Raw genomic sequence first — 26618 nt, 5'->3', positions numbered from 1 at the left:
TTTTTGTATTTCCCAGGGTCTAATAAGTCGAAAAAGAGGCCCGCGAAACGTGTTCGAGATAAATAATGTCCGAACTCTGAAAGTTGCAGAAAAGCAAGGCGCACCTCTCTGGTTCTCAAAGAAATATCAGTTATGTGTCCTAGATTCATAATAATAAGTACGTCAGTTACATAAAACTACCCCTTCATAAATCAATTTTTCAATTATAGCTGTCGTGGCCAGTTTTTCATTGTTGATAACAACAACTGGTTCCCAGCAGTTTATTTTTCGGATCTGTGTTGCGCACGTATTTAAATAACATTGGTGTTGACTACGTGACTGATTGTGAGATGTAATCAGATTAACATTGCTGAACCTGGCTGAATTGAATCGCCTCAAATGAATTTGCACAGTTATGCTGAGTATATCACGTCCATATAGCTGTATACGCAAATTTCAATCCATGGTCATTCCGTAGCCATAAGAAATATCCGACACTGCGTTATCCATCTGGGTACACGTCATGGTAACATCAGTCCCCGTCGCATTTTCGTACCCACCTTATCGACTTTAGTTACATTACGCAGAGGGCGCCGCTTGACGATGAATTTATCCCGTATTTTTTTGGTCACGATAAGCCCTCCTGATAAGGCTAGAAGTTTTTACACATCTTGAATCAACGTTTTCGGCTGGATATTTTTCGAATACCAGGAGCAATGTCACTTTGAATTTCCTTCGATTCGCAGAATCCAAATTAACATGAGCATCATCTCAAACAGATGCATGTCCTCTTTAGCGGCTGAACCTCATCGAGACACGGCGAATCGACATCTTCGATAAGTTATCTACTGATTGTTCTCCAACCACATCTAAGCTGTTGGACTTATGAACGCGAAACATCCCTGAGAATGAGAATGAGATGGTGGAGGAGTGAGTTATAGATACTTACAATCAGTGAAATAACGGAGTCATAAGTAACAATATTTCAGTCACTTCCGAAAGTTATCAACCATTTGAAGATATTTCACGTTTTAGGTCAGTAAGATGTCTCGTCAAATACTTACCATAACGTTGTAGAATTAGAGCATCACTGTCACACAAAATTTCCGCAAAGGGATCGCATAGATAATAAATGAATACAAGTTTTGTTCAATTTTACATACTGTTTATTGTATCTATTATTATTTATATAGCGTACTCAGAAAATGTAGGAGGAGAGCGGCCTCAACCAGTGGGCCATATCTTTTTCTAATTATTTTCATTTCACCTTATTTGTTTCATTTAAATCTTTGTATACTTATACCGTAATTTTTATTTTTACTTAAATTACAAATATATATATATATTATATATGTCATTCATACATATTATATAATATATATACTTGATCAACGATCGCATCACAATGTTATAATATATTCTTTATAATTCTCACCGCGTCCCTGAATTGCGGATAGTTCGATCATTACTCTTTTCTTTCTTCTCTTAACTTCATTATAAATTAGGCTTTGTCATGTGTTGGTTGTCTCCTTTCATTTTTCTCGGTCGTTGTTTTATTTCATTTCAATCAGTTTTTTTCCGTTCATTTCCCACGCCTTAACAGCCATGTATATAATAATAAAATATAAGAGTTCATCGTGTTTGTCAAGTTCTTTCAAAAGATTTTCTAAACGCAGTCGGCATATAGTATTCGCGATTTTCAAAAAAATGTTTAATAATAACCTGCTATCTTCGGCTTTTTCTCTCTCTCACTCTCTCTCTCTCTTTCCCTCTCTGTTTCCCTTTTCTCCTCCCTCGGGACGCCAGATGATATTTTGTTATATAGTTTAAGTAGTAGTAGGTAGTAGTAGTAAAAGTAGTAATAGTAGTCACAGTAGTACCAGTAGTAGTGATGGTAGTAGTAATAGTAGTAGTAGTAGTAGTAGTAGTAGTAGTAGTAGTAGTGGTAATAGTAGGTAGTAGTAGTATAAGTAGTAGTGGTAATAGTGTAGTGGTGGTAGTAGTCATCGTAATAATATTGATAATAATCGTAACAACAACAGCAATCATCGTAATAAATAATAGTAACATGAGTAAGATGTAGCAATCGATCGCTCATTACCAATTATGTTGTATATGGATAATTCTATATGTTTAGTCACACTAGATTTATACTTAATGTTATTTATAATCCGAATCATTCTTACTGTAGGTATATACTAAGGGTATATGAGGTACATTCATATTAATAATACATTATATAACAATAAAATGTATAATTGCGGAAGATATTTCAAATTCATTTTTATCGTGATTATAAAAAATTGAATACAATTGAGAAATGTAAAAAAAAAGAATTGCCAACAAATTAAAAACTATACCAAGAATTAGAAAGAAATAACAAATGATTCAAATTTCGTCATGCTTTCTTATTTTGTCAACCGTAGTGTTTTTGATTTTTCGTCATAGTCACGGAACAATTCCCGAAATTTTTAATCACCATACAAAGGTATTATTTATGCTATGATAATATACTACAATATTATTTTACAAATTTACGACGATATTCCAATCATACAATGTATACCTAATTATAATTTCAGCGCTACCTCCGCCAACAACTCGACTACTTTGTAGTTTTTGATCGGAGGTAGCATAAGAAAATTGGATTCATGGCATGTGCGCATATAGGGATTTCTTGACTCGTGTGAGATTCGCGCTCACCTTCGCCTTCGGCTAATGCGGAAATTTACACTCGTTAAGAAATCCCTATTTGATGCACACTTGCCACTAAAATAATTATTAAGTTTATCTGACAAGTAAATATATATATATATATATAGGACATTCCATCCCAACTGACCATTGACCTCTCCGATTTTGCTTGTGATGTTTTATACGATTGTTTTAACTCTCGAAAGCACTAATTTCAAACATTTTTTTTTTTTCGATATTTCGCGAAGAGATTGTTATTCTGCAAGATAAACAAATTGCAAATTATTAATTATTTTGGAAACGTCTGTCTAGAGCAACCGCCCGTAGTAAACTGTCTCTTCCTTCTAATATTTGTTAATGCTTGTTTCGAAGAAAGCTCGAAACAAAGAAGGGAACAACGGCCGCCTCAGCTCAAAGCTGAACATTTTTTACACCTAACTCATGATTTTTCAGAATTATTACAGATTTATAAATTGTGTCAATCAATACGTTCGTTTTAAGAAATTTTAGATAGTTTAAATCGATTAGAAGAATTCGTAATGAAAAAAAAAAAAAAATTACTGCCGTCGAGAGTCAAAACAATAGTGTAAAAAATCGCGAGCCAAATCGTAGAGGTCAAGGGTCAGACCCAGGTTAAGTTGGCATGGATATGGTATAATATTCTATTTCAAATTCTAGTTCAAAAAATAATATATATGGTAATATTTTATTATACTGAGTGTGTATTAGGTGTACTAGGTTTCCATTAGTAATGAAACTGTGGTAGCGTGACATCTGGCGGCAGAAGATATCTTAAACCCTAAATTCATGGCCGCATATTTAATTATAAACCTTGTTCTTTATCCCATATTTCACTTCATGTCAACTCAGCGTAAGAAATTATGAGTCTGATAACCTGCACGAAATTCCTGTACATTGGTATTCGCATAATTCACGCTAAAACGACGTGTAACTGACATTTAAAAACCTTCACTTCAGCGCCATGATGCGCATCTACGCTTCTTATTACGTTTCGTGTCAATTTCTCTTACACCACTCACGTGACTGATTTTCATGTTTCATTCAAATATACATAATTGATTTGTCATGTTTTTTATTCTCTTTGAGTTTACATTTTTATGCACGATTAGTTGTAGTTACTTGGAGGGTATATTACTTTTTTATTTCCATCCTTATTTGTTGTTATCTCGTCTTTCTTTAATTTACCTTATATACGTTGTTACAGTAAACGATTATTAATGTATATAATTTTCTTATCGTTGTATACAGTCTATGAATGGAATCGCTAGGCGCTTTTCGAATTATTGTTAATTTTATGTACGTGTAACCTAATAATTACATTTGAAAATAACAAACATTTTTTATTTCGCTTCAGAGATTGTATAATAATTCTTATATTCGTTTCTTACTTTTTCCTTCGTCTTAAGCCACATCTTTTTCTGGTTTATCCTTTTTCATCGAAGTAAGTATTTTGTCGCAAAATCGCGGTTTTATTGCCTATTATTATTATTATTATTGTGATATTTTTTTACTATCTTTATCGTAATAGTTATAACTGTTAATATAGGTGTGACCGACGTTATTATTATTATTATTATTATTATTATTATTATTATTATTATTGTTATTATTATTATTTTGCTGTTATTATTATTGTTATCATAAGTATCAATATTACGGTGTTCGTAATAAAAAAATTTACTTCCTTACACTTTGTACGATCGCTATAATTTAGCGTAGTTACAACTTACTATCGACAAATATTATACACAAAAGAAAAAAGTGTATTATAGAAAACTGGTGTTGTCATCATCGTAATTATTGTTTTTATTACTATTATTATTATTATTTTTTTATCATTATTTAGCATATTATATAACAGAAGATCGTATTAATTTCAATATAGATTGTGAATTTTCAGTTATGCGCTATAAGTATACGTATAGCGTGAATATCTAACGAAGCGGGCTAATTGTAGAGGTAATCGAAACGACTAAGTAGCTAATTGACTAATTGTCAATTAATCGAGACGACTCCGAGACCTTCATGCATTAATTGCTACAAGTGACTCACTTCGAAAGACGTTCACGGTATGTATAACTATTTATATAACATATGTAAATGCTGCCGAAGGAAGATTTTCTCTCTCTCTCTCTCTCTCTCTCTCTCTCTCTCTCTCCCTTTCTCTCGTTGTCTCATTCTCACTCTCGCCACCTAACTAGCTGTCTATCTATATCTTTCGTACTAACTCTTTCGCTCTCTCTCTCTGCCTCTCTTATATATAATACTATATGTACCTATAACTATTCCATGCAATTATACTTTGCACAAGTTCAAAACATTATTATTATTATTATTATTATTATTATTATTATCATCATCATCATTAGTATTACTGTTATTATCATACCATCGTATGTATATATTACCGATTCATATGTGTGCATTTATTTGTATCATATATACTGTATATGTCTTTTATTCTGCGGACACAGAGTTTATTTCACTTCAGGGATACAATTTTTCTTTCCTTCTTTTTCTTCATCTTCCTGTTCTTGTTCTTTTTGTTGAATTTTATTTTCTAATTTTCATTCCAATTATTATTATCGTTGCCATTACACCGAGATATTTATTTTCCCTCATTGCCGTTCTTCCGATCCATTTTTTGGAATTTCTTGTTTCCCTCTCGATTAATTTAAACACTTGGAGTCAGGGGCCGGGGTGAAGGAGAGGGGGGGGGGGGGGGGTGTACGTGAAGCATCCCGCCACAGTATATAATGTAAAGCAGAAGCCGGATTGATCGCAGCTCTACCCAGTGAAGCAAAACGAATTGCTTGGAATTGAGTACGTCCAAAAAAGAAATTAGCTCGAATTGAAGCGAATTCTAAAGACTTATTTACCAATTCTTTTGAATTTGTTTTAATTTCATTTCAATTCTGTCAATTCAATTTTCGCCTTACTCAATCCGATTTGGTTTACTAGGTACATATGCTATTTGAAAAGATTCTATTTTGATTTTCGGAAGTTGCAAAAAGTTGGAAATATTTCAACATATCACTATAAGTTAAAGTTAGATCATTTGCCGTCTGGTGGCGCCATGCAGAATTGTCTCATCGGCAGCAGGAAGCGGAAGTGCAAGGTGCTGTGGAACATCAGCATGGGTGCTTGCACTTGTATGCTTAAATATATACGTTAAATATAGCGATAAGCATTATGCTATGGATAATAATATACGATATAATAATAAATGTAGCTGAACAACATCGACAGTGTAGTAAACTAACCTCTAATTCCTACTTATAGCGAGATGAAATAGTTTATTAAGCTATACTTAAATATTTTGTATAGGCTATCATACACTTGTTATGTACTAGGTTATAACTTTTTATTATGCCAGGATTGCGTTAAGCTACCATATATCTATGTGTATTATATTTATAGGTTATATTAATAACATGTAGGTCCTAGGCAGTAACGATGGCCGCGTTTAGGTCGAGTAATAAGCAAGATATTTACCGCAGACGTCCTTTTAAATAAGCATGACACATTCAGAATAATAATTGCAAGAAAACTTTAAGTAAATTGAAGAAAAATAGAAAGAAAAACACGTAACAGATTTCTTCCCATACATCCATCGTTAATAGATATCGAACAATTTATCATCGGTATTCATATCATCGATATTTGGATACCAGGTATAATTTTATACCTCTACAAACTAATTATTAATTTCCGTTAGACCGCGTATGTATTTTTGATTACGCAATTTAATAGCTGGAGCAGCAGAAACAACGACGCAGCAAAAAGAATCAAGAGGATGCGAAAATTTCGCGCCGTTTCTTAAGCGCATGCGCAAGCTCGCGCATTTTTTCGATATATGGCGGGAATCAAGTCTTCTCATTGAAAGCGCGTAACAATTTCCTCAAGCGAATCGTTTGACGTAGCTTCTGTGTGTAACATCGATGAAGAATGTACCATGCAGAGATCGTTTATCCCGTTATTGATGATCAATCAGCGATAGAAATTAATTCAAAACAGTAAGAAAGAATAAGACGCATTCCATATTTGACGAATGGTTCAAATTTATCATTCATATGTAATAATTTTCTAGACCAAGTTCTCGTATATTTTCAAATCATGTGTACACAGAATAGACAATTATTAATCGGCGATTATTACTTTTCGATTACGAGAATTTTGTGCGCGGGCTTGAGTCATGTATACACAAGCATGTTATACGCACATATTTGTTTATTTTTCTTTGAAAATTACATTGGGAAAAATTTCCAGCTGCTCGCAAAAAGCCCCTTGACTTCAAGTGGAATTGATGAGGGTTAATTTAGGGTTAGGTTAGGTTAGGCTTAAGGAATTGAGAGGCTGAAAAACTGTCACTGATTCCGTCCTACACCGGTTTAATATTATTATTTTTTTAACGCTTTGATGTTCAATTTGAAACATTTTATTCAATGTTATTTTTCCACTTATTTGTTTTCATTTTATTATTTTTGTTATGCTTTTCTTTCTATATGTGTACGTACTTATAAGTATAGTATATGTATATATATATATATATATATATATGTATATATATATGTATTCTTCTCTCGTTTCAGACTTCAATCGGAATAACGTTTTATAAACGCAGCAATCACGTTTTGGACATACAAGTTCAACGATTAATTAATCGATCATTTGATTTTCTGTTTCTTGCTGTATTAATTGTATCGATCAATTTTACATTTTGGTATCGAAGGGCAAGACATGCGATCGTCATAAAGTGTTCTGAATCTCCATACAGTAATTAAATATTATTATTATCATTGCCGTTAATCGATCAATCAATTTGTCATCATTACTATTATTAATGTCATTATCATTACTGTTATTATTGCGAACGTATATCACATTACTATTAAAGATTAAAAATATTTCCTAATCAATAACAAATAATAAAACGATGCAAGTATTGATATCGTGTATAATTAGAATTGAATAAATCTCCTCCCCCTTTCCCACCTCTCGCGATAAACGTTGAAAGCAAATAAAAGGAGAACAGAATTTTGAAATATTTAGTGTATACAATTTATAATTGTAGTATACATATAATGTATATGAAAGTATATTGAAGATGTAGGTATATAATTTTACGTTAAGTAAAACTACATACCGTATATGTATATTAGTCATAATTATTGTAACATAATAATGATGTATTATTATTTTCACAGACAATAAACAGTATACCGTTGAACTATTGAGTAGCAAACCTTTCCATACTGATACCAAAGTTTCAATTCCACATTTCGTTCACTCCCGTTAAGATCCTTATTTATTTGTTTAAAAATTGTTTCCTTTACTTTGGTTGCTTGTCCTTACCATTTGTTTCTCTTAAAATGTATTAGGTCTTACATCGAGAGTAGCATGTCTATATATATATATATATATATATATATACACACACACATATATATATATATACATATATATAGATATATATACACACACACACACATATATATATATATACATATATATATATATATATACACATACATATGTATATACTTGATTCTTAAATGCTGTACAGGAACATTTATATGCGTCATACGATATAATACGATATTTTAATAATAGTGATTTATTATTCAATTTTATGTCGACAGTTAGTTAATCAATTACTTAGTTAATGAATATCAATCACTTGTGATTGTTGTATGCATGTCATACAGCTTCGTCACGTATGTAATATTCTGTACACAAGCTTTCTGCTCCTGAGTCGACATGTAGAGAGAACAAAAAAAGAAATAAAAAATCAAATTATTGTAAAATATATCTCAAGATTGGCGAAAACGAGGTCTTTCTAGTCTGGATTCTGTTCATTCCCAGAACTAACGAACTTCTAATCTAACCTAACCTAATACGACAACATGACTAGTTCGAAAGTATGGTACCGTTCAAAGGATCAAGTTGAAAAACTAATTCCTCAATCGCATATTCGTCGGGTGAATTCACACGACAACTCCGAAGAGAGCGAACAAGAATTATCAATTCGATTCCCGGTGACGGCAGCCAAAAACAACTGTGCAGGCACCGGTGGCCATTATTCGATCCTCGATCCACCTCGCAATTTTAGGAGAATCGTTCTCGTCAATCCTTTATCAAATTTGAAAAATGTTGATTTCATCAGCTTTATCGTCTCCGGCACGAGGAGAATGCATGTATTATCATCTGCGTTCCGAGGCCGAAAACATGCGAAACAGACACTGGTGTAAAAATCGACGTAACATATCTTTTTATCACGACGGGGAACAATTATTATTATCATTTTAAAAAATAGATCCAAATATACTAGAACAGAATGTTGTATACATAATAATTGAGAATCTAATTTTTATAATCAGTAGCAACGATGAAATAATAATAATAATAATAATAATAATAATAATGCTAATTAATATTAAAGAATATTTCATATATTATCGTAAAGGCTTCATATTGTGTACTTTACATCTACTTTAAATTAGAACGTAAGTCCATGTATTTGTATAACTTATGAGGAATTTTAGAAACACAGAAGAAACAAAGATAAATATAAAGTCAAATTTGAAAAAAAAAAAATAATTAAAACAATAAATAATACTGAAAAAGTTTGTTCAAAGTTCCTTTGCCTCACTCTTTTCCTTTCTGCCCAAATGTATCTAATAAAATTTCATTTCGTTTCTCTTTGATCACAATTTTCTTATTATTAATATTTTATTGTTATAACTTCTATCTTACTATTATTACTATTATTATTCGAGAAATAATTTATATATATAGTTTATTAATCACCGCGTTGTCGTTATTCATAATATTATAATCCGGTATTCATCATATTAAAGTATAAGTATTACTTGACCAACGGATTGATCAGTTTACTAGTCTGTCAATTAGTTAATTTTATACCCCTCGGTAAGTAAATATGTATAATCATACCAATTAATCAACTAATTATTATACATCATGTGCATTATAATATGTAGTATTGGGGTGGGAGATTTTTTAATTTATACGATTACTGTTATTTATACACGTTTCGTTTTTTGTCCGTTGCAAAGTCGTTTTTTTTTTTTTTTCTTTTCGCACTTTACTTTAGGAGTATAAAAATGAGGATCATCTGATTCGTAAATGCGTGGTCCGCGCACGGACCCTAGCTAGTCTATGCCACATATACCGTAATAATAAAAATGACAATAATGATAACAACAACAACAACAACAACAACAACAACAACAATAATAATAATAATAATAATAAAATCAAATAATATTAACAATGATAATAATAACCACCTATAATATATTACTATACAATTATTACATGTATAATGAAAGGTTATTTATTTTTAATTTTATTTAATTTTTTTCTGTTTTTCTTAATAATAATCATATATCTTGGATATACAATATAATATATTATTAGAGAAACTAAAAGTACGTAATGATTTTGAATTAGTATTTTTTTTCTCTAACGTGTATAATCACCCGAAAATTTAATCAGAGTTTTCTTGTAGTATAAAGAACATATATATACATATACAATATATATCTATTAATAATATGTATATATATATATACATACATACATACATACATACATATATATATATATATATATATATATATATATATCCTCGCACTTATGATACCTATGAAATCCTTACTTGGTACACGAATTTAAAATTCAACTTACGAAGACAATTGATAAAATGGAAAAAAAAAAAAAAAACGTGAAACGAAATCGTACGAGCAATAAACAAAATACTAAAGATTATTTCGTACAAGTTTATATCATCTATAGTGATAATGGTTAATTAGTTATTAATAGTCATCGGGGGGTTTCCGAGAAAAATAGATGAAAAAGAATTGTCATAATAAGAATAGTAAAAATATATGTTTCTCGAAAAAAAAAAAAAAAAAAAAAAAAAACGGATATAATATTGGATGTCGATAAAATATGAGAGTATGAGAAAAAATAGAATATAGTAATGATAATGATAAAGTACGGCGGTTGATACCAACGCATCAGGAACAATAGTTTTTTTTTTTTTTTTTGTGTTTTTCACTTTTTTCTCATATCATCACCCTCCGCTCTGTCTGTCTTTCTCCTTCCTTTTTCTCTTTACCTCTATTTATATCGTAATTTTTTTTTTCCATTTTCTATCCTTTTCTACGAGTACGTATTCATATTATATACATTACATGCGCTGCTTCGAAACTTTGAATATTTCATCATTCAGAGAACCGGAAAAAAAATTTTCGAACGAGATATTATTATAGCACCAGTATGTGTTTCTTCTCCGTGTGAGAGTGTGTGTGTGTGTGTGTGTGTTTCTGTGTTTTGTGTGTCTGTACGTACCACATACATATATAGACGAATGCATGTATCCAATACTGCGTCATCATTATACATATACGAGTAATATGCACATATACATATGCGTATAATATATCGTTAAAATAATAAATTAAGATCAACATATTATCACCACGAATAAAAACGAACCAAAGAAGAATGAATAATCAGCAATCATCGGTGTGTGTGTATATATATATATATATAAACAAAAACCTTATTTCCCCTCGAGTGTATATACGTATGTGTACCTACGAATGATTAGTTAGGGGTCATTAAAATATTACGTCACGCTATTTCCGGCAATTTTGCACACCCCCCCGAAAGCGTGATGTAATATTTAAACGGCCCCATATATAGACCGTTGTTTCGTTGCGATTGATAAGGGATAATGATGAGGGTTTGTGAGAAGGGAAGAGGGGTTGAACTTTCGTAAAAACATGCGGCGATAGGACGGTCCATTCTACACAGATTCGAATCTTGTATAGGTTGCTTTTTTCACTGCTTTGTTTTACTTTTTTTATTCTTTAATTTTAACTATTCAATTATCCAAATTTATTATTCTTTTTCGCGTTTTCCTCAGACATTATTTTTAAATATGCCTATAATAATGATAATAATGATACTAATAATAATATGAATCACCATTGAAATAACAATAGTAATGACAATCATAACAATAGGCCTATACAGTCATTAAAATCTGGGAAGGGAGTTTTATGATTTAATGATCTGTGCAGCTTGGTGTTTTTTCTTTTTTTTGTTAGCTTTAAAATTATTAAATTTTTACTATCCGTTTCATTTTAAATTCCAGTTTGATATTCATACAATTAGATTATATATATATATTTTTATATATGATAACCTAGAGAGAGATTCAGTGTTATTATCATTGTAGTATATAATATTACATTATATCTATATAACATATGGTACTTACTGTGTTAAAATTTCGTGTTTATCCTTTAAAATCGCCATATTTATGTTGGTAAAAAGTTTTTTTTTTTTTTTTTAGAGTCCTTTTTTTGAGATTTGTCTTTCCTACTTTTTTACGTATTCGATTTTTTTATTCGTTTGTTTTTCTATTGTGAACGTGAAGTTGTATGCACATATATATGTATATGTGTTTGTGTGTGTGCATATACACACACACACACACACACACAACCTTGTATATTATAATTATTATTATTATTATTATTATTATTATTATTATTATTATTATTGTTATTATCATTATCATTATTATCTTTGTTTTCTGTTGTATATTCCGATTTCAATATTTGCTCAAGGTTTTTCTTTCCTTCTAATATTTATTCAAAGAGATTATTATTTTATAGCTACTGCAGGGCTAAAGCTGCGTTGCTGTTCGTTTTTTCGTTGATAGTCGCCGCCGCGAAAACTACGGCATTCGACGACGTTACGTTAGCATTATTACTTATACGACTTGCTGACGTTTGAATGGTGTTGCCGCAGGCTGTTGCAGGTGATGCTGATGATGCTGATGATGCTGACGACGGCGATGACGATGATACCGATGCTGAGAACGCCATCAGGGGTGCCGGTGGTAGAGATACCGGTATGTGGTAATATTTACACTGGGGACGTACGCAGGCACCCTTAGCTGCGTCTCGGCATACCGTGACACGGTTGTCGATCACCTCTACGCTTCCTAAAATGTAAATGAAAATGGAAGACCATTGAAAAACTTGTCGAAAGATCGGTTTCGTTGCCGATCCACGTTAGCGTTTTGATGAATGTCAGTTTTCGGGCATGTAAGGAAGGAGGAACGACCGAGAAATCGGCGGTAAACCGATTTCATTACCGATACCGTCCTAAAGACTTGAAAAATGTCAGTTTTCGGACATGTGAGGAACGAGGAACGATCGAGAAATCGGCGGTAAACCGATTTCATTACCGATACCGTCCTAAAGTCTTGACAAATGTCAGTTTTCGGACATGTGAGGAAGGAGGAACGATCGACAAATCGGCGGTAAACCGATTTCATTACCGATACCGTCCTAAAGTCTTGACAAATATCAGTTTTCGGACATGCGAGGAAGGAGGAACGATCGAGAAATCGGCGGTAAACCGATTTCATTACCGATACCGTCCTAAAGTCTTCACAAATGTCAGTTTTCGGACATGTGAGGAAGGAAGAACGATCGAGAAATCGGCGGTAAACCGATTTCATTACCGATACCGTCCTAAAGTCTTGACAAATGTCAGTTTTCGGACATGCGAGGAATGAGGAACGATCGAGAAATCGGCCGTAAACCGATTTCATTACCGATACCGTCCTAAAGTCTTGACAAATGTCAGTTTTCGGACATGCGAGGAAGGAGGAACGATCGAGAAATCGGCGGTAAACCGATTTCATTACCGATACCGTCCTAAAGTCTTGACAAATGTCAGTTTTCGGACATGTGAGGAAGGAAGAACGATCGAGAAATCGGCGGTAAACCGATTTCATTACCGATACCGTCCTAAAGTCTTGACAAATGTCAGTTTTCGGACATGCGAGGAATGAGGAACGATCGAGAAATCGGCCGTAAACCGATTTCATTACCGATACCGTCCTAAAGTCTTGACAAATGTCAGTTTTCGGACATGTGAGGAAGGAGGAACGATCGAGAAATCGGCGGTAAACCGATTTCATTACCGATACCATCCTAAAGTCTTGACAAATGTCAATTTTCAATTACGTGAGGTGAACAGTGACAAAAGCGAAATCGGTAAAAGATCGGTAATATTAATCAGACGAACTAGACTCGGAATATATTATGATTTTCGGGAACGTGAAGTAGAGAATGACGAACAAGAAATAGGTGACGAGCCGATTTTTTCACCGATACATACTAACCTATTCAAATGTTCACTTCCGTGTATTCGGTAATGTAAGCGGTGGCAAGAGAGAAATCGGTATCATTAATGACAGATATTAGACTGGTAATAAACTTCGACTTTCCAGGATTTGAAGTAAAGAACGACTGGCAATAAAACGATAAAAATCCGATTTTAATTTTGAGGGATGTGAGGTAAACAAGGTTGAAAAAGGAATCGTCAACGAACCGAGGTCATCTCCGAGGGCTGCACAAGTAGTAAAATACTATAAAAACAGAGGAAACACGAAAGAAAGGACTCACCGTCATGTAGATGGACGAACTTGCAGGCTGGTCGATTGCATAACTGACGATTAAAATCTTGGCACACCGGGAGGGTGTCCAGTAACTGAAATAAAGTACAAATACGATTTATAGCCGTGTAAATGATCGAATTTGGTGGATTAATTTTCTCCCCCTTCCCCTCAACCCCATCCCAAATTCCATACAGGTACCCCATCTCGGGCTTTGTGGGTAACAAATACCTTTACCTCCCACCCCCCCCCTCCCCGCCCTTCTTTCCCCTTCTCATTCAGTAAAATCTAAAAAGCGTCTATCATATAAATAACCTTATTTCTCTAACCTATAACTTATTGTTAATATTTATTTCTATTCATACAAATGTATCATAATATTATACGATCCGTATAATACTTCATACATGTTTGTTTGTCAGATGTATGTATACATAGTGTACTATATGCGTGGTATTTATCCGGAAACAATCTTCAGACTTTCCTGAACAGTAACAATCAACCCAAATACATGTTCCGCTCTCGTCTCTCGTTATAAGTCCGCTCGATATAAGGCTGTTTCTCGTAATTTCAACTTCATATTTTTCTCCGCAGATGGCCTTATAACGCGGGACGATCGCAATCCGTGCGACCTGTACATATAATACACTTTGTGATTTCCGTTTTCACGTCTTTCATGTTTGCTCTCAATATTATATACTGACTTACGTACTATGTAAGTAAATAAAGAAAAAAAAAAAAGAAAAATTTGACGATTATTCACTTAGGTATACTTCATACTATTCAAACACTATCTAGTTTAATATATCATATATGAAATTGTTACGCTGGAATAACCAACGAACAATTTGCAGATTTGTTTTAATTTAATATGCATATTTTTTTTTCGAAAAGTAAACACGATTAGCGACGATTCGTTGATCATTCGTACGTTCCGAAATGAAATTTAAAAAAAAAAAAAAAAAAAAAAAAATCAACGAAAACACAATTCTGTATTACATGTGATGACAATAATTATAATTTGATTTGCAGTAGAACGTTTTGATTTTCTTTTTTCTTCATCTGTCTCACTGTATTATAAGTTTTTCTGCACTTGGGCGATTATTTGACGAGTGCGTGTATGTGTGAATAAGTAGTCAAAGAAACGCAAACGGAAATGAATCGAATGTTTTTTTTTTTTTTTGTTTTTGAATAATTTATATGATTCTTGTCGTTATCGTTCGATGTGTAGTGTGTAGTAGATAATACATGATATGTACGCTATGTGAAAAAGCCCTCTCTTCTCGACGGGCCATTCAGCTGCATGAAGTGACGCAAGACAGGTTCGTCGATCGAAGATTATCTCGATATTGGATATCGATAATTATTAGTATATGTTGTGTAAAAGGTGTAAACATATGAAATAATAACAAAACCAACTACCAAGTCTTATATATTATCCGTTGATATGCATCGGCATGTGATTTGTACGTATTTATGTCTAGATCATATACTGCTGTCAATATGTATACTTTATATCGATACATACATATACTGTAAAGAGGATAAAGAAAGAAAATAGTGAAGAATGCATGTATACATGGTATACAAGTTAACGTATATCCAATATACATTACGTGAAATTAAACATCGATTGTATAATGTATAAATAATATGCAATATGTGTATGTATAGCACAAACACGTTAAGACACAAAGCAATTGTATATACGTATATATGTATATACAACGATCTACCAGAAAAATGTTAGGTTATGCATGTTGTCGAAAAACAAGTGCAAGAGAGAGGGACGAGATGAAAAAAAAAAATAAGTAGGAAAACACGAATCGTAGGTTGGCGGTATAAACATGAAACCAAATAATTAAAAATATCTATTAGATCAGCCTGCGTAAAAAAAAAAAAGAGAAAACATAACCTCATTTATATATGCAGTATAATAGTACCAAGGCTCACCATATATAATCGTATATTCAAAAGCGTGCAAGATATAATATATAAGTTTCAACAAGGTATAATCTATATGTAATATTGACATTGAGAGTATTCGGCAATCTTGAAAAATTCAAATCCATCATTACATGTGAGTGAGCGTATTTAAACGTGTGTGTGTGTGTGTTTGTGTATCTGCAATATATACTATATAAATAATGAAAACTATCCATGTACGTTTGAAAAATGGTTACGGTAATATTATTATAAAAGCAAGACTGCAGTTTTAGGTACATAATAATATAATAATAGTGGTGTTCGTGTGTATGAACGGTAACGGTAGCAGTAGCCGTAGCAGTAGCAGTAGCAGTAGCAGTAGCAGTAGCAGTAGCGGTATAGCAGTAGAACGTATAATTATGTATACCGTATGACAATTACAAGTGATATAAATCGAACAATGAATTGCGTCGCGGGTATTTTCATAGAGAAAATTTCATCTATCGATAACTAAATCGCGACATGACAATAAGACCGACTCGGGTTAGCCTCGCGTTTCTCTACTACCGTTGTTATGACACCGGAATTAAAAAGTCTGCGAGATGTATTTTAGAAAAAAATTTCATTGCCGCTCTACGTCTTTTGTCTCAGTTTACTCGACGTGACGGAAAAAGGAAGTAACAGCTTGCAAGATGCTCGAGAGTCGCGAAATTCAGCCAATAAGGATCAGCTGATTGCCCGTTGCGACGCCATCTTGCCTCAGCCACACAGATACTTCGGATCCCGAAATTTGATGCGGCGCTAAACCGTGCCGAGTCTCTTCGGGTATTACAGTGGCATTATACAAGCTGTATTAATATTACAAATATACTATAAGGTGTGTGTAACTACTGCAGTATGTACGTATATAAATTATATATAATAACTCTTGTAGTTGTATATAATAAATATACATAGATAAATTTATTATTGTTACGATTATTATTAATAATAATATTAATATTAAGAGGTAACTGTTTTTTTTTCTTCTTGCTACGAACACACAGAGTCTGGTCATGCAAATATAATGGCCCGGGAGAAGGGGGGGGGCGGGGTTGTATATATGTATGCGTGTGCGTTTTTTGCATTCTTGCGTGTGAGCGTGTTGTGTTATACGTGTGTCAAAGGCTTAGATAAATATGCATTAAAGTTCTTTTCCGTCGAATGCGTTGTGGAGAAAAAAAAAATTACCACATATATTTCTCAAGCAATTTGAAGTAATTGAAGGGTAACCGTTTGAATATTTTTGAAAAACGATATAGGTAAGAAGTAATTTCGTTGCGTAATCAATCGTCCGTGATTTCACCCAAGCGTGTTAGAAACAAAGAAAAAAAATAAATAAATTTAATTCCCAAAGATTCGGTTTTACTGCGGCTTTTTTCTTTGTTTGCTGTTATACACATGTGTGTACAGCGTGTGCATGTGTTTGTGTAAAATATATGAAAAATATTTAAGGGGCAGGGGGGGAAAATTTGTTTCGTAATATATATATATATATATGTATATAATATATAAGCTTTCCAAAATAAAAAACAATAACAACAATCAGTATAAATACGTACGTGAGTTGGATGAAAAAAAAAATCAGATTATCTTTCTCAAGTAATATACGTATTTATAAAAATTGTATGTGTATATAATATAATAAAGATATTCTACTGCAAATAAGTTCCAACATTACTAAATAGTATTTCAAACTGCGGCTCCGCAACCATAACTATATTATACATCATAGATATAACAGCAATTGCTACGATTATTAGTATTATTGTTATTGCGCAATAACTTCAAAAGATACACGTATAATTTACACACAATATGCGTTATACATGAAGTAAAATGTCTGGGCTTGCAAAATTTTGTTTCTGTTACGACAACAACAATAATAAATTAACAATTATAACAGCTACAGCAACAGTTATAATTTTAATGTCAAATGAATGCGGCTAAGTTGGAATCATCGATTCGTTTGCTGTATATTTATGCATGGAAAATAAAATATTTGTTGTTAGAAGTGAAAAAAAAAAAAAAACTTCATTGTGACGGTAAACAAAAAAAAAAATAATTTTGAAACTATTACGAAAGATTCAAACTCACGGCTAGCAAAGTAATGCTTGTATATTTAATAGATGTATATGTATGTATGCAATGTATGTTTATGTAGTAATATTCACCGGGCGTACACAATAAGGATGAATAAGCGGTTAAGTACAAATCCAAATCAAGCTTCTGGCAGATCAGAACACCGATATTAAATGCCGGAGAATGTTTCTATAGCATTTTTTTCTTGCTGTGCGTTTTCTTTATTGTTCATCAATTAAAAGCAGTGAGAGAAAAAAATAACCAAAAACAACCAAAAATTTCGACAGTTAAATATGATTTCGGGACGAATTCAGAAATACTTTTCTTAAATATTTTCAACTTTCTTCATTCGATTCGGGATTGAAATTTTCAGAAAATTTAGCGAAACGAAACATTGAACAAATATATAGCACAATCATTGATGGTTTTCTAATTTTTTTTTTTTTTGGTTACTTTTATGTTTGGATTTTTTCTGTTGCTTTAGGCGGCGCAATATGTATATAATATATATATATATAAATATATAAAGGGAGGGACACAAACACCAGATATATGCATATATGAGGCAAATAAGTGGTTATCATTTTCTTCGAGTGTGTGTGTTTTATTTTTCAATCATCAAATTAAGTTATAGTTGCGGTGAGCAGTGAGCCGGTGAGAGAGAAAGAGAGAGAGAGAGAGAGAGAGAGGGAAGAAGAGAGGGCATCCTTCCTTCTCTCTCTGTCGAAAAAAAAAAAAAAAAAACACAAAAAAAAAAAAAAATGACAAATCAATCGATAAAAGCTACGTGTTATAGCCAAAGTTGCCGTCGAGATAAGAGAAGCCTGACTGCAATTTTACTGGTATCTACCGACTTTTCGCCGCACAGTTTGTCTACCGCGTTTTGTGATCATCCGAGTCGGGAGGCTCGGCAGGGTTCCGTCATAATTTAAGGCTTATTAGGTATTGTATGCATTCAATAGCTGCGCCCGTAAAAGCTTTGGTGTTTTCATTGCAAAGTATAATATTATGCACAAGCGTGTAAAAATATCTTTTTTATTTCTCTTGTTAGAATGCATAGAAAGACACATATGTGAACACCGATGACTGACAAGATAGTGATGGAAAGACCGATAGAGGGTGTTGTACAATGTGAAGATGGTAGCGATACGGAAGGAGAGAGAAAGTGAAATTTACGTGGTGAAAGAAGTCAGATGATAGAATAAGTTTTAGACAGACCCCGATATCCCTACGGCAACTTTGAGTGTTAGCGGCAATAAGATTAGTTTCGGGCCTGTAAATTTTCTCTTAACAACGATTTGAGAAAAACGAATCGGAAAAAAGGAGGAGAGATGATTTTTTTTTTTTTTAATTTATCATCAATCGTTCGATAAAATGGAAATCAAAGAAAGGTGTTCACCGGATTTTTCACGCGTCAAAATTCGTGCCGGTTACACGGTTCGATTGACGTCGTTTTTGAAAAAACAAAAACAGCATCGAATTTAATTTACAGGTTGAAATTGAGAATGGAGTAGGATACAGGCCCGAGACTAGATAAAAACTGGTTACAATAATGAGTCTACCTGTCCGCAGCTGTCTGTGTAGATGACACAGTGAGCGTTTTGGGGCACCACTTGGGCCCCGACAGTGGCTAAGGCTGCTAAGGCGGTCCACATGCAGCAAACGAGGCAGTGTTGGTACGGTATATTTTGAAAAATGGATTATTATCATTGTTAACGAAATGTTTATTATTTTTGATTCGTTTTGGTAGGTTCATTTTTTCCATTCTCGTTGTCGTTGAATTATTTTCGTATTCGAGATTCGTTTTTAATTTTTTTAAGCGCACATAATTGTTGTTGTTTTTTTTTTTTTTTTCCACATCATTTCGATTTTAAGCAATTTTTTTTAGTTTGAAGAAATTTCGTCAATTTTCGTTATGGATTTCGAATTACCGTTCCGTGCGTGCATATGTGTGCGTGTGAGTAAATATTTTGTTGTTGTTTTAATATTTTTAAACACCCAGAATTCATGTACCGAAATCCGTATAATTTCGGCAAAAACGTGTATTACATAACATAAGAACCATGCAGAGATGAAAAAAAATATCGTCCAAAAATTGAACACCGATGTGACAGAGAAATGTACATCGAACATATTGTCAATAAACATGATTTTATTTTGTTTTTGTAATTCGAGGAACGCCGAGGGTTACAAAAAAAAAAATAAAAAAAATATCAGCAAAACACATTTCATTCGATTTTGTTATTCCATTATCAGTTTTATTTCGATTGTTGGTTTAATTCCGTTTCATTCGTTTATTGATTCAAGACACGCGCGCATAGGGACGAAAGTGTGTTTATAATTATTATATTATTTTAAACATTAATTTGGTTGGTCGATCGTGTTTTTGATTTATTTTTAAATTGCGTCAATTACCAAACACCGTATTAAAGTACCAGTAAGAAAAAAAAAGGGATAATAACGAGGTTTCACAAGTCATATTTCAATGGCGGCCATGGCAATAATTTCAGCGGCAGTGCACACATAACCAAGCCAGCGATTTCGATAATTACGAATTAATTATGAGTATGGGACAAAGATAATAATAATAACAGTAAATAGTGAGTAACAGACAATAATAGTAGTTACGGCTCAACGAGGAAGAAGTAAAAATTTTGTCAAAATCATTGATATTGTTTTCGATTGGATTTTTGAAGGGACATGTAAAATAAGTAGAACCAAGGATTGAAATAGTATGGTAAAAAAAAAAAAAAAAAAAAAACGTTGGTGAGGTTCAAATAAATGTTTTTTTTTTGTTTTGCATCATAAATCCAAATAGGAGTATTATCATTGATATATGTATACATGTATACATATACGTGTATGAAATATGCGGAACGGCCCAACACCAGGGTAAAGAAAAAAAAGTTAGAGGGTTTTGAAATGATTTTTATGTTAGTTGTCATTGGTTTGATTCGTCGTTTTGCATTTTATAATTCCGATTGATTTAAGTTTTTCATAACCCGTTTGGTATTTCAACGGAATTGTCAAGTGCATTTGTTCCCGTATGCGGTGAGAGCCACGTTTTTTTAAAGTTGAAAAGAAAAAAAGGAATTCGAAGTTAAAACATATCCACGAGAATGTAAACAAACAGATATGTCAGAATTATGAAACGCGATGAAAGTTAACATATACCGATGGTTTTTTTTTTTTTGTTACACAAGTATCGTGTCGTATTTAAAATGTGAACGGCAATTCGATTCAAGTAACGGGGACAAAACACAGGAAAAGGATCGAACGGTATTGGTCAAATTTTTGTTTAGTATGTTATTTGGGTGATTCGGAGGTTTTTTTTTTTTTTTTTTTTATGTAAAGGATATAACATTGCATCGAAGAATCATGCGGGGGATGTGGAAGTTTCATATGAGGTGCCATGGTTCGACGTCAGGACGATTGGGAGGAGGAGAAGCGTTGCCCATTAACGCGCGGGAGAAGACGATATCAGGATGCAGAGTTGAGAATAGAGAAAAAAAATAAAAAAAAAAAAAAACGGCATTAAAAGTGTCGAGGAAAGGCACGAATATAATCGATAATAACAGGCGTGTGTATCCAGCAGGCAGATAGGCGCAGGCATGAAACAGAAAGATAAAAGAAATATTTATTGAATAATTAATTAATGGTCAATGTTTAAGAGAAAAAAATAAAATAAATAATAACGAACGTTGCTATTTATTTCTTTTTTTTTTTTTTTACTGCATGCGCGAATTATGCTGAACTGACGAAAATTTTAAATTTATCACATCATTCACTCTTCGTAACTCGCTCAGTTTCACTGACCCCGAACGTTTCCGTAGCACCTGATAACTACAATGAATACGATCTTTCGGCGCGAGGAAGAGAACGCTGCACGTTGTATGATCGAATACTCAGCGAATCCCGTTCGTCAAACACGAATAGCGGGCCCGCTTGCGCGGAAGCTTGTTTGGAAACGCGCATGCGCGCAAGATAGCGAGCGCTCGCCTTGACGCAGAGACGCTCCGACAGTGACTGAACCGCGGTCACGTCTTTGATTTTGGAATTCGCGCTGCTCGGTGAGAAATTCACTTTTATGTCAATTGGAAGTGCGGTTCCGCACGCAGAGAAGAGCAATATTCATGTTTGACCGACGAAATTTTAAGTATTTTTAAAGGGTAAACGATGAGCAATGTTTGTTCTCTTTTGTCTTGTTCCTGTTTCAAAATTCACTTCCCTTTAGCGCCGAAATATCGATGCCGAAACCAGGGACAACATGCGTCTATCGGGATACTGACATGCAGCCTCACTTAATAATATTAACGCAATCAACAAAGTTTCACACTCTTTACAACCGTGTGAACCCATTCTTAAGCGCTATGTTACTGCTCTATGCATAGTCGATGTCACGTTGTGTATTTTGTAATCTCGAGTTCAACATGCACTAGTTAAAAATCAGTCGCTTGGTGACGTGAGTATGCGCTAAACATGCGGTGCTCGATTTTTATGGTTGAATGAAATTCTGGAATTGTCCATTGTTTAACATATTATTGGGGTTTTCAACCCTGAGCATGTGCCCCAAGTCGTTCTGTGTTCTAGTAAAAAAAATCAATCTACAAAATTATTTAATTCTTAGATCGTTGTTAAAGTTTTTGATATTTAGCATTCGTGGCGAAAATTTTTTTGACTCTTCAGTGTCTGCTAGAAGTAAATTTTTGCTGGAAATATGATAACGCCGTATTTATTTGAAGGTCACTGGTTTCTTGGCATGTAAAACTAAAATTTTTTCTTTCCCTTGTAAGCTTACGCTGTATTGTGTTTTCAATTATGCTAGAATTTCGAACATTTGCCTAAGGCAAATTCTTGTTCGGGTGACAGTGAGAGCAACTATAATAGCATTAAGCACACAACAGGCGTCAACGGGACGATCATGCAGATTTATAACGCATAAACGATTTTTTATCGTTCTACTTTGCGTAATTTTTTTTATCGTTACGAATTCTTAGACGTAATTAGACAATCAGGTATGCGTATCATGCATAGGGCTTGACGTTCAACCGATTTTTTCTGAAAGTGTTTTTTACGCAAATCACAGTCTAGCACGCTGCTAGTTTAGTACATATTAACAATTATCAAATCAATAAACGCTATTAATCGTTGAAAAAATTGGGATCGATCGATCGGATTAAGCTGGCGTTAGTTTTGATGTTTAACACAGTCTAGCACGGTGCTAGTTGAGAATACATGGACAATTTTTGAATCACCAAACGCTCATTATCACGGAAAAGAATTGAATGGAGAAATCGGGATGAGCGAGCATTAGTTTTGATGTGCAGAACACTCTAGCACGATGCTAGTTCGACATACATCAGTATTAAGTGATTTTAATCAAGGTTCACAATCGTCAAAAAATCTAGATTGATGCCGAGCCCCGCACATGCTCATCGCTATTATTATTACCTGTACTATCATTGCCATTTTAATTTCATCGTGAGTGCCGAGGACGATGATAGTCGTAATAATAATGATATAGGAGAGAAATCATAGATGTTCTGTTAGCAACACGCAACACATTATTTAAGCATCCTACAACAACATTCCTCTCACCTGCATTATTCGATTTGAAATATTCTCACAGCGGTAAATTAATGTTCGTCACTTTCTGTCACTCTACGTCACTCACTCTAGAACTTTTTTTTTATCTTTCGTTCCGTTTATTTTCTTTTTTCTTTTTCACTTTTTCTTATCAACCTCGAAAGAGACGACAAAGTGATCCTTTATGGGAGATGTGTTTGTATTTTGTTCTATTTTATGATTCACTTCATTTCATTTCATTTGGTTTTTTTTTTTTTTGTCGGTTTTTTTGTAAAGCGTAAAGCCTGCGCAAGATTCAACGTGAACAAAGCTTTGCAACTTAATACAATGTGTGTAATATAGCTCTGTAAAAAAAAGATTATAGAATATTTCATAACCATACATAGTTAAATATAATTATCAATGATAGTAGTGGAGAGCTCTATTATCGTGGATATGAATTCGTGTTATTTGTTTTTTCTAAATACGTATAGAGTCCAACGAATATAGTGGAAAGTGTTGGAAATTTTTACAAGAGAGAAAGTTGTTTTTCGAGTTTTCAAATTCGATATCACTGGTTCTTTTTTTTTTTTTTTTTCTTTTTTTTGTTCGTGTGTATGGTTATATGAGTGTTATCTTTGATACATAGAGATATTCTACAGATCAGCAACAACAGCATCAGCAACAACAGCAGGAGGGGTGAACAGCGACAGCATCAACAGCAGCAAAACCTCTACCTAAAATTATTTTTATCAGCTCAATCATTAAATTTTTGTAATGCAGTATAGGTACAGAGTGGTAGTTGTGAATGGTTGGTAGGAATCAGGCTGCGGGTAGACAGAAGTGTCACATAGAGGAGAATGCGATATGCTACTATATGTATTACATACCGTTTAATAGTTTTACATTATCCATATATTGAAATTCCACATGTACGGTTTCAAGAAAAGCAGTTATTTGTAACAATGATTTTATTCTTACGATTTTTAAACAAGAAGGATTTTCAACGTGTAACGATCGTCAATTATTTAAATGTTATTGTACCAGCACCAGAAGTTCAGAAACGAAAGGTTGCGAGTTTGTTTTGGCAAACCAGTGAATTATTATCGGAACACTTAGGTTGCGTTAGAATTAAAAATACGTTACAAAAATGGATCGATGTTTAACAAGATAAGAATCTACAAAAAGCTGTACATACATGGTGGGAGGAACTAGTAAGAGGGACACAATGACATGGTATAAAGAATTCATACATACACAGAGGAAGAATGACACAGAGAGTGAAAGAGAGAAATCATGAGGAGAAAAAGCTTCACCAAATGAAGGGGAGGAAAAGAATAACACATAAGCCACGTACATGGATAAGAAGTATACGGATTAGTGGATTGATGGGTCGTCGGTGCTTATCGATAAGGGAGGAAAATAAATATAAATAAACAAGTTTCTGTATTTTTTATCCGTTCTTCAGAAGCACAAGAAGACTCGGCAGAGTTTCGCGCCCGCAGCTTCGGGCAGCGGCGATGATTCCTCATTTACTTCAATTTCATGATTATTATTTTCTTAGTTACAAACATCATTTTTTTTTTTTTTTTTAATTTGTTTTCTCTATTTTGCAAATCATCTGAAGATTCTACGAGGTTGCAATACGGAGAGAACAGAATGATTGGTATCGTCGCCGTCGTCGTTATTAACTTTTTTTCTTTTGCTACCGAAATTTTTCAGCTCTGCTTTTATTCAATCATTTGTTTACCACCGAATGCGTATTTATTCACTGATTTATTATGGACATTGTTATTGGTTGTAATTATGTTTGTTTAAATTTCTTCACGATGTTGATTCATTCTTTCTTCCTTCTCTCCTGCAGTGTTTGATAGGGTATAAGTATTTTTTTTTTTTTTTTTTTTTTTTACGGGAGGGTCTGATTTCAATTTATTTTTTTTTCTGATTCTCCTGGTTGATGTTTTTTTCTCACAAAAAGCATGTATATATATATATATATATATATAAATATATATATATATATATATTTATCTACTGGATACAAAAAACAGGTGGAAAAAAGTAAGTGGATACAAAAAGGACCGCCCTTCAAAACTAGTGCTTGGCTTAGTCTGTTTTCCCCCAGCCCATCACTCTGTTAAACCCATCGTCGTACATTTATATATATATAATAATATTACACACGATGACCTGTACAACAAATTTTTTGTTCTTTTCCGAGTTAATTATTTTCAAATGTAAAATTTCATAATCAAATATATCGAATGTATTATGTGATTTTTTTTTTTTTTTTTATTGAATATCAAGATTCGAGGATCTATCTTGAGGATTGAATCATGCGGTGTATAAAACAAGAAGCTTTTATGATACGAGACGGGCTCGAGGGGATTGACTCCGGTTGTTGGGGTGGGGGGAGCGTGGATGGTTAATTAATAAAAGCACAAAATACGTCTTCGCACCACTGGCCGCGTGTGTCGCAAGCAAAAGCTCGAACAAGACCCTCTCATTTCCGTTTTCTTGGTTTCTTTTCTTCTTATCATACTGTGTGTAATAGCGGCAACAATGATTACCAACAACGAAATGAAAATATCTCATGAAACAAAACAGGAATAGGTAGTCTCGTAGGAAAGAAATGATAACAATAAGAAAAAAAAACAAAAAAACAAAGGAATATGTGAAATCATACGCATCTACAGATTCAAAAAGAAGTGGATGGTTGGGGAAGAGAAATGCAAAGAGGGTTATGCCAAGTTACCGGCGTAAGGAGGAGTGGGGATGAAGGAATACGCGGAGGGTTCGCCGC

The 26618-nt window shown here is 33.3% G+C and overlaps 1 protein-coding gene across 23 annotated transcripts in view; it reads right to left on the bottom strand.

Moving 5' to 3' along the window:
• Positions 1 to 1127: 1127 nt before the first annotated feature.
• LOC124305747 (protein muscleblind) overlaps positions 1128 to 26618 on the bottom strand; it is a 281356-nt gene continuing 255865 nt past the window's right edge. For 21 of the 23 annotated variants that reach the window (XM_046765468.1, XM_046765466.1, XM_046765465.1 and 18 more), the window contains one exon: positions 21555 to 24552. In XM_046765468.1, the coding sequence (XP_046621424.1) occupies positions 24494 to 24552 (59 nt within the window). In that variant the 3' untranslated portion in view covers positions 21555 to 24493. Of the gene's footprint in view, positions 12740 to 14213; positions 14299 to 21554; positions 24553 to 26618 lie in introns of those variants that run through there. The other 2 variants (XR_006908440.1, XR_006908441.1) reach the window with 1 other exon arrangement.

This window comes from Neodiprion virginianus, chromosome 5 (assembly GCF_021901495.1).
Source record: "Neodiprion virginianus isolate iyNeoVirg1 chromosome 5, iyNeoVirg1.1, whole genome shotgun sequence".
Classification (NCBI taxonomy): domain Eukaryota; kingdom Metazoa; phylum Arthropoda; class Insecta; order Hymenoptera; family Diprionidae; genus Neodiprion; species Neodiprion virginianus.
This window is presented reverse-complemented; position numbering and strand designations above follow the sequence as displayed.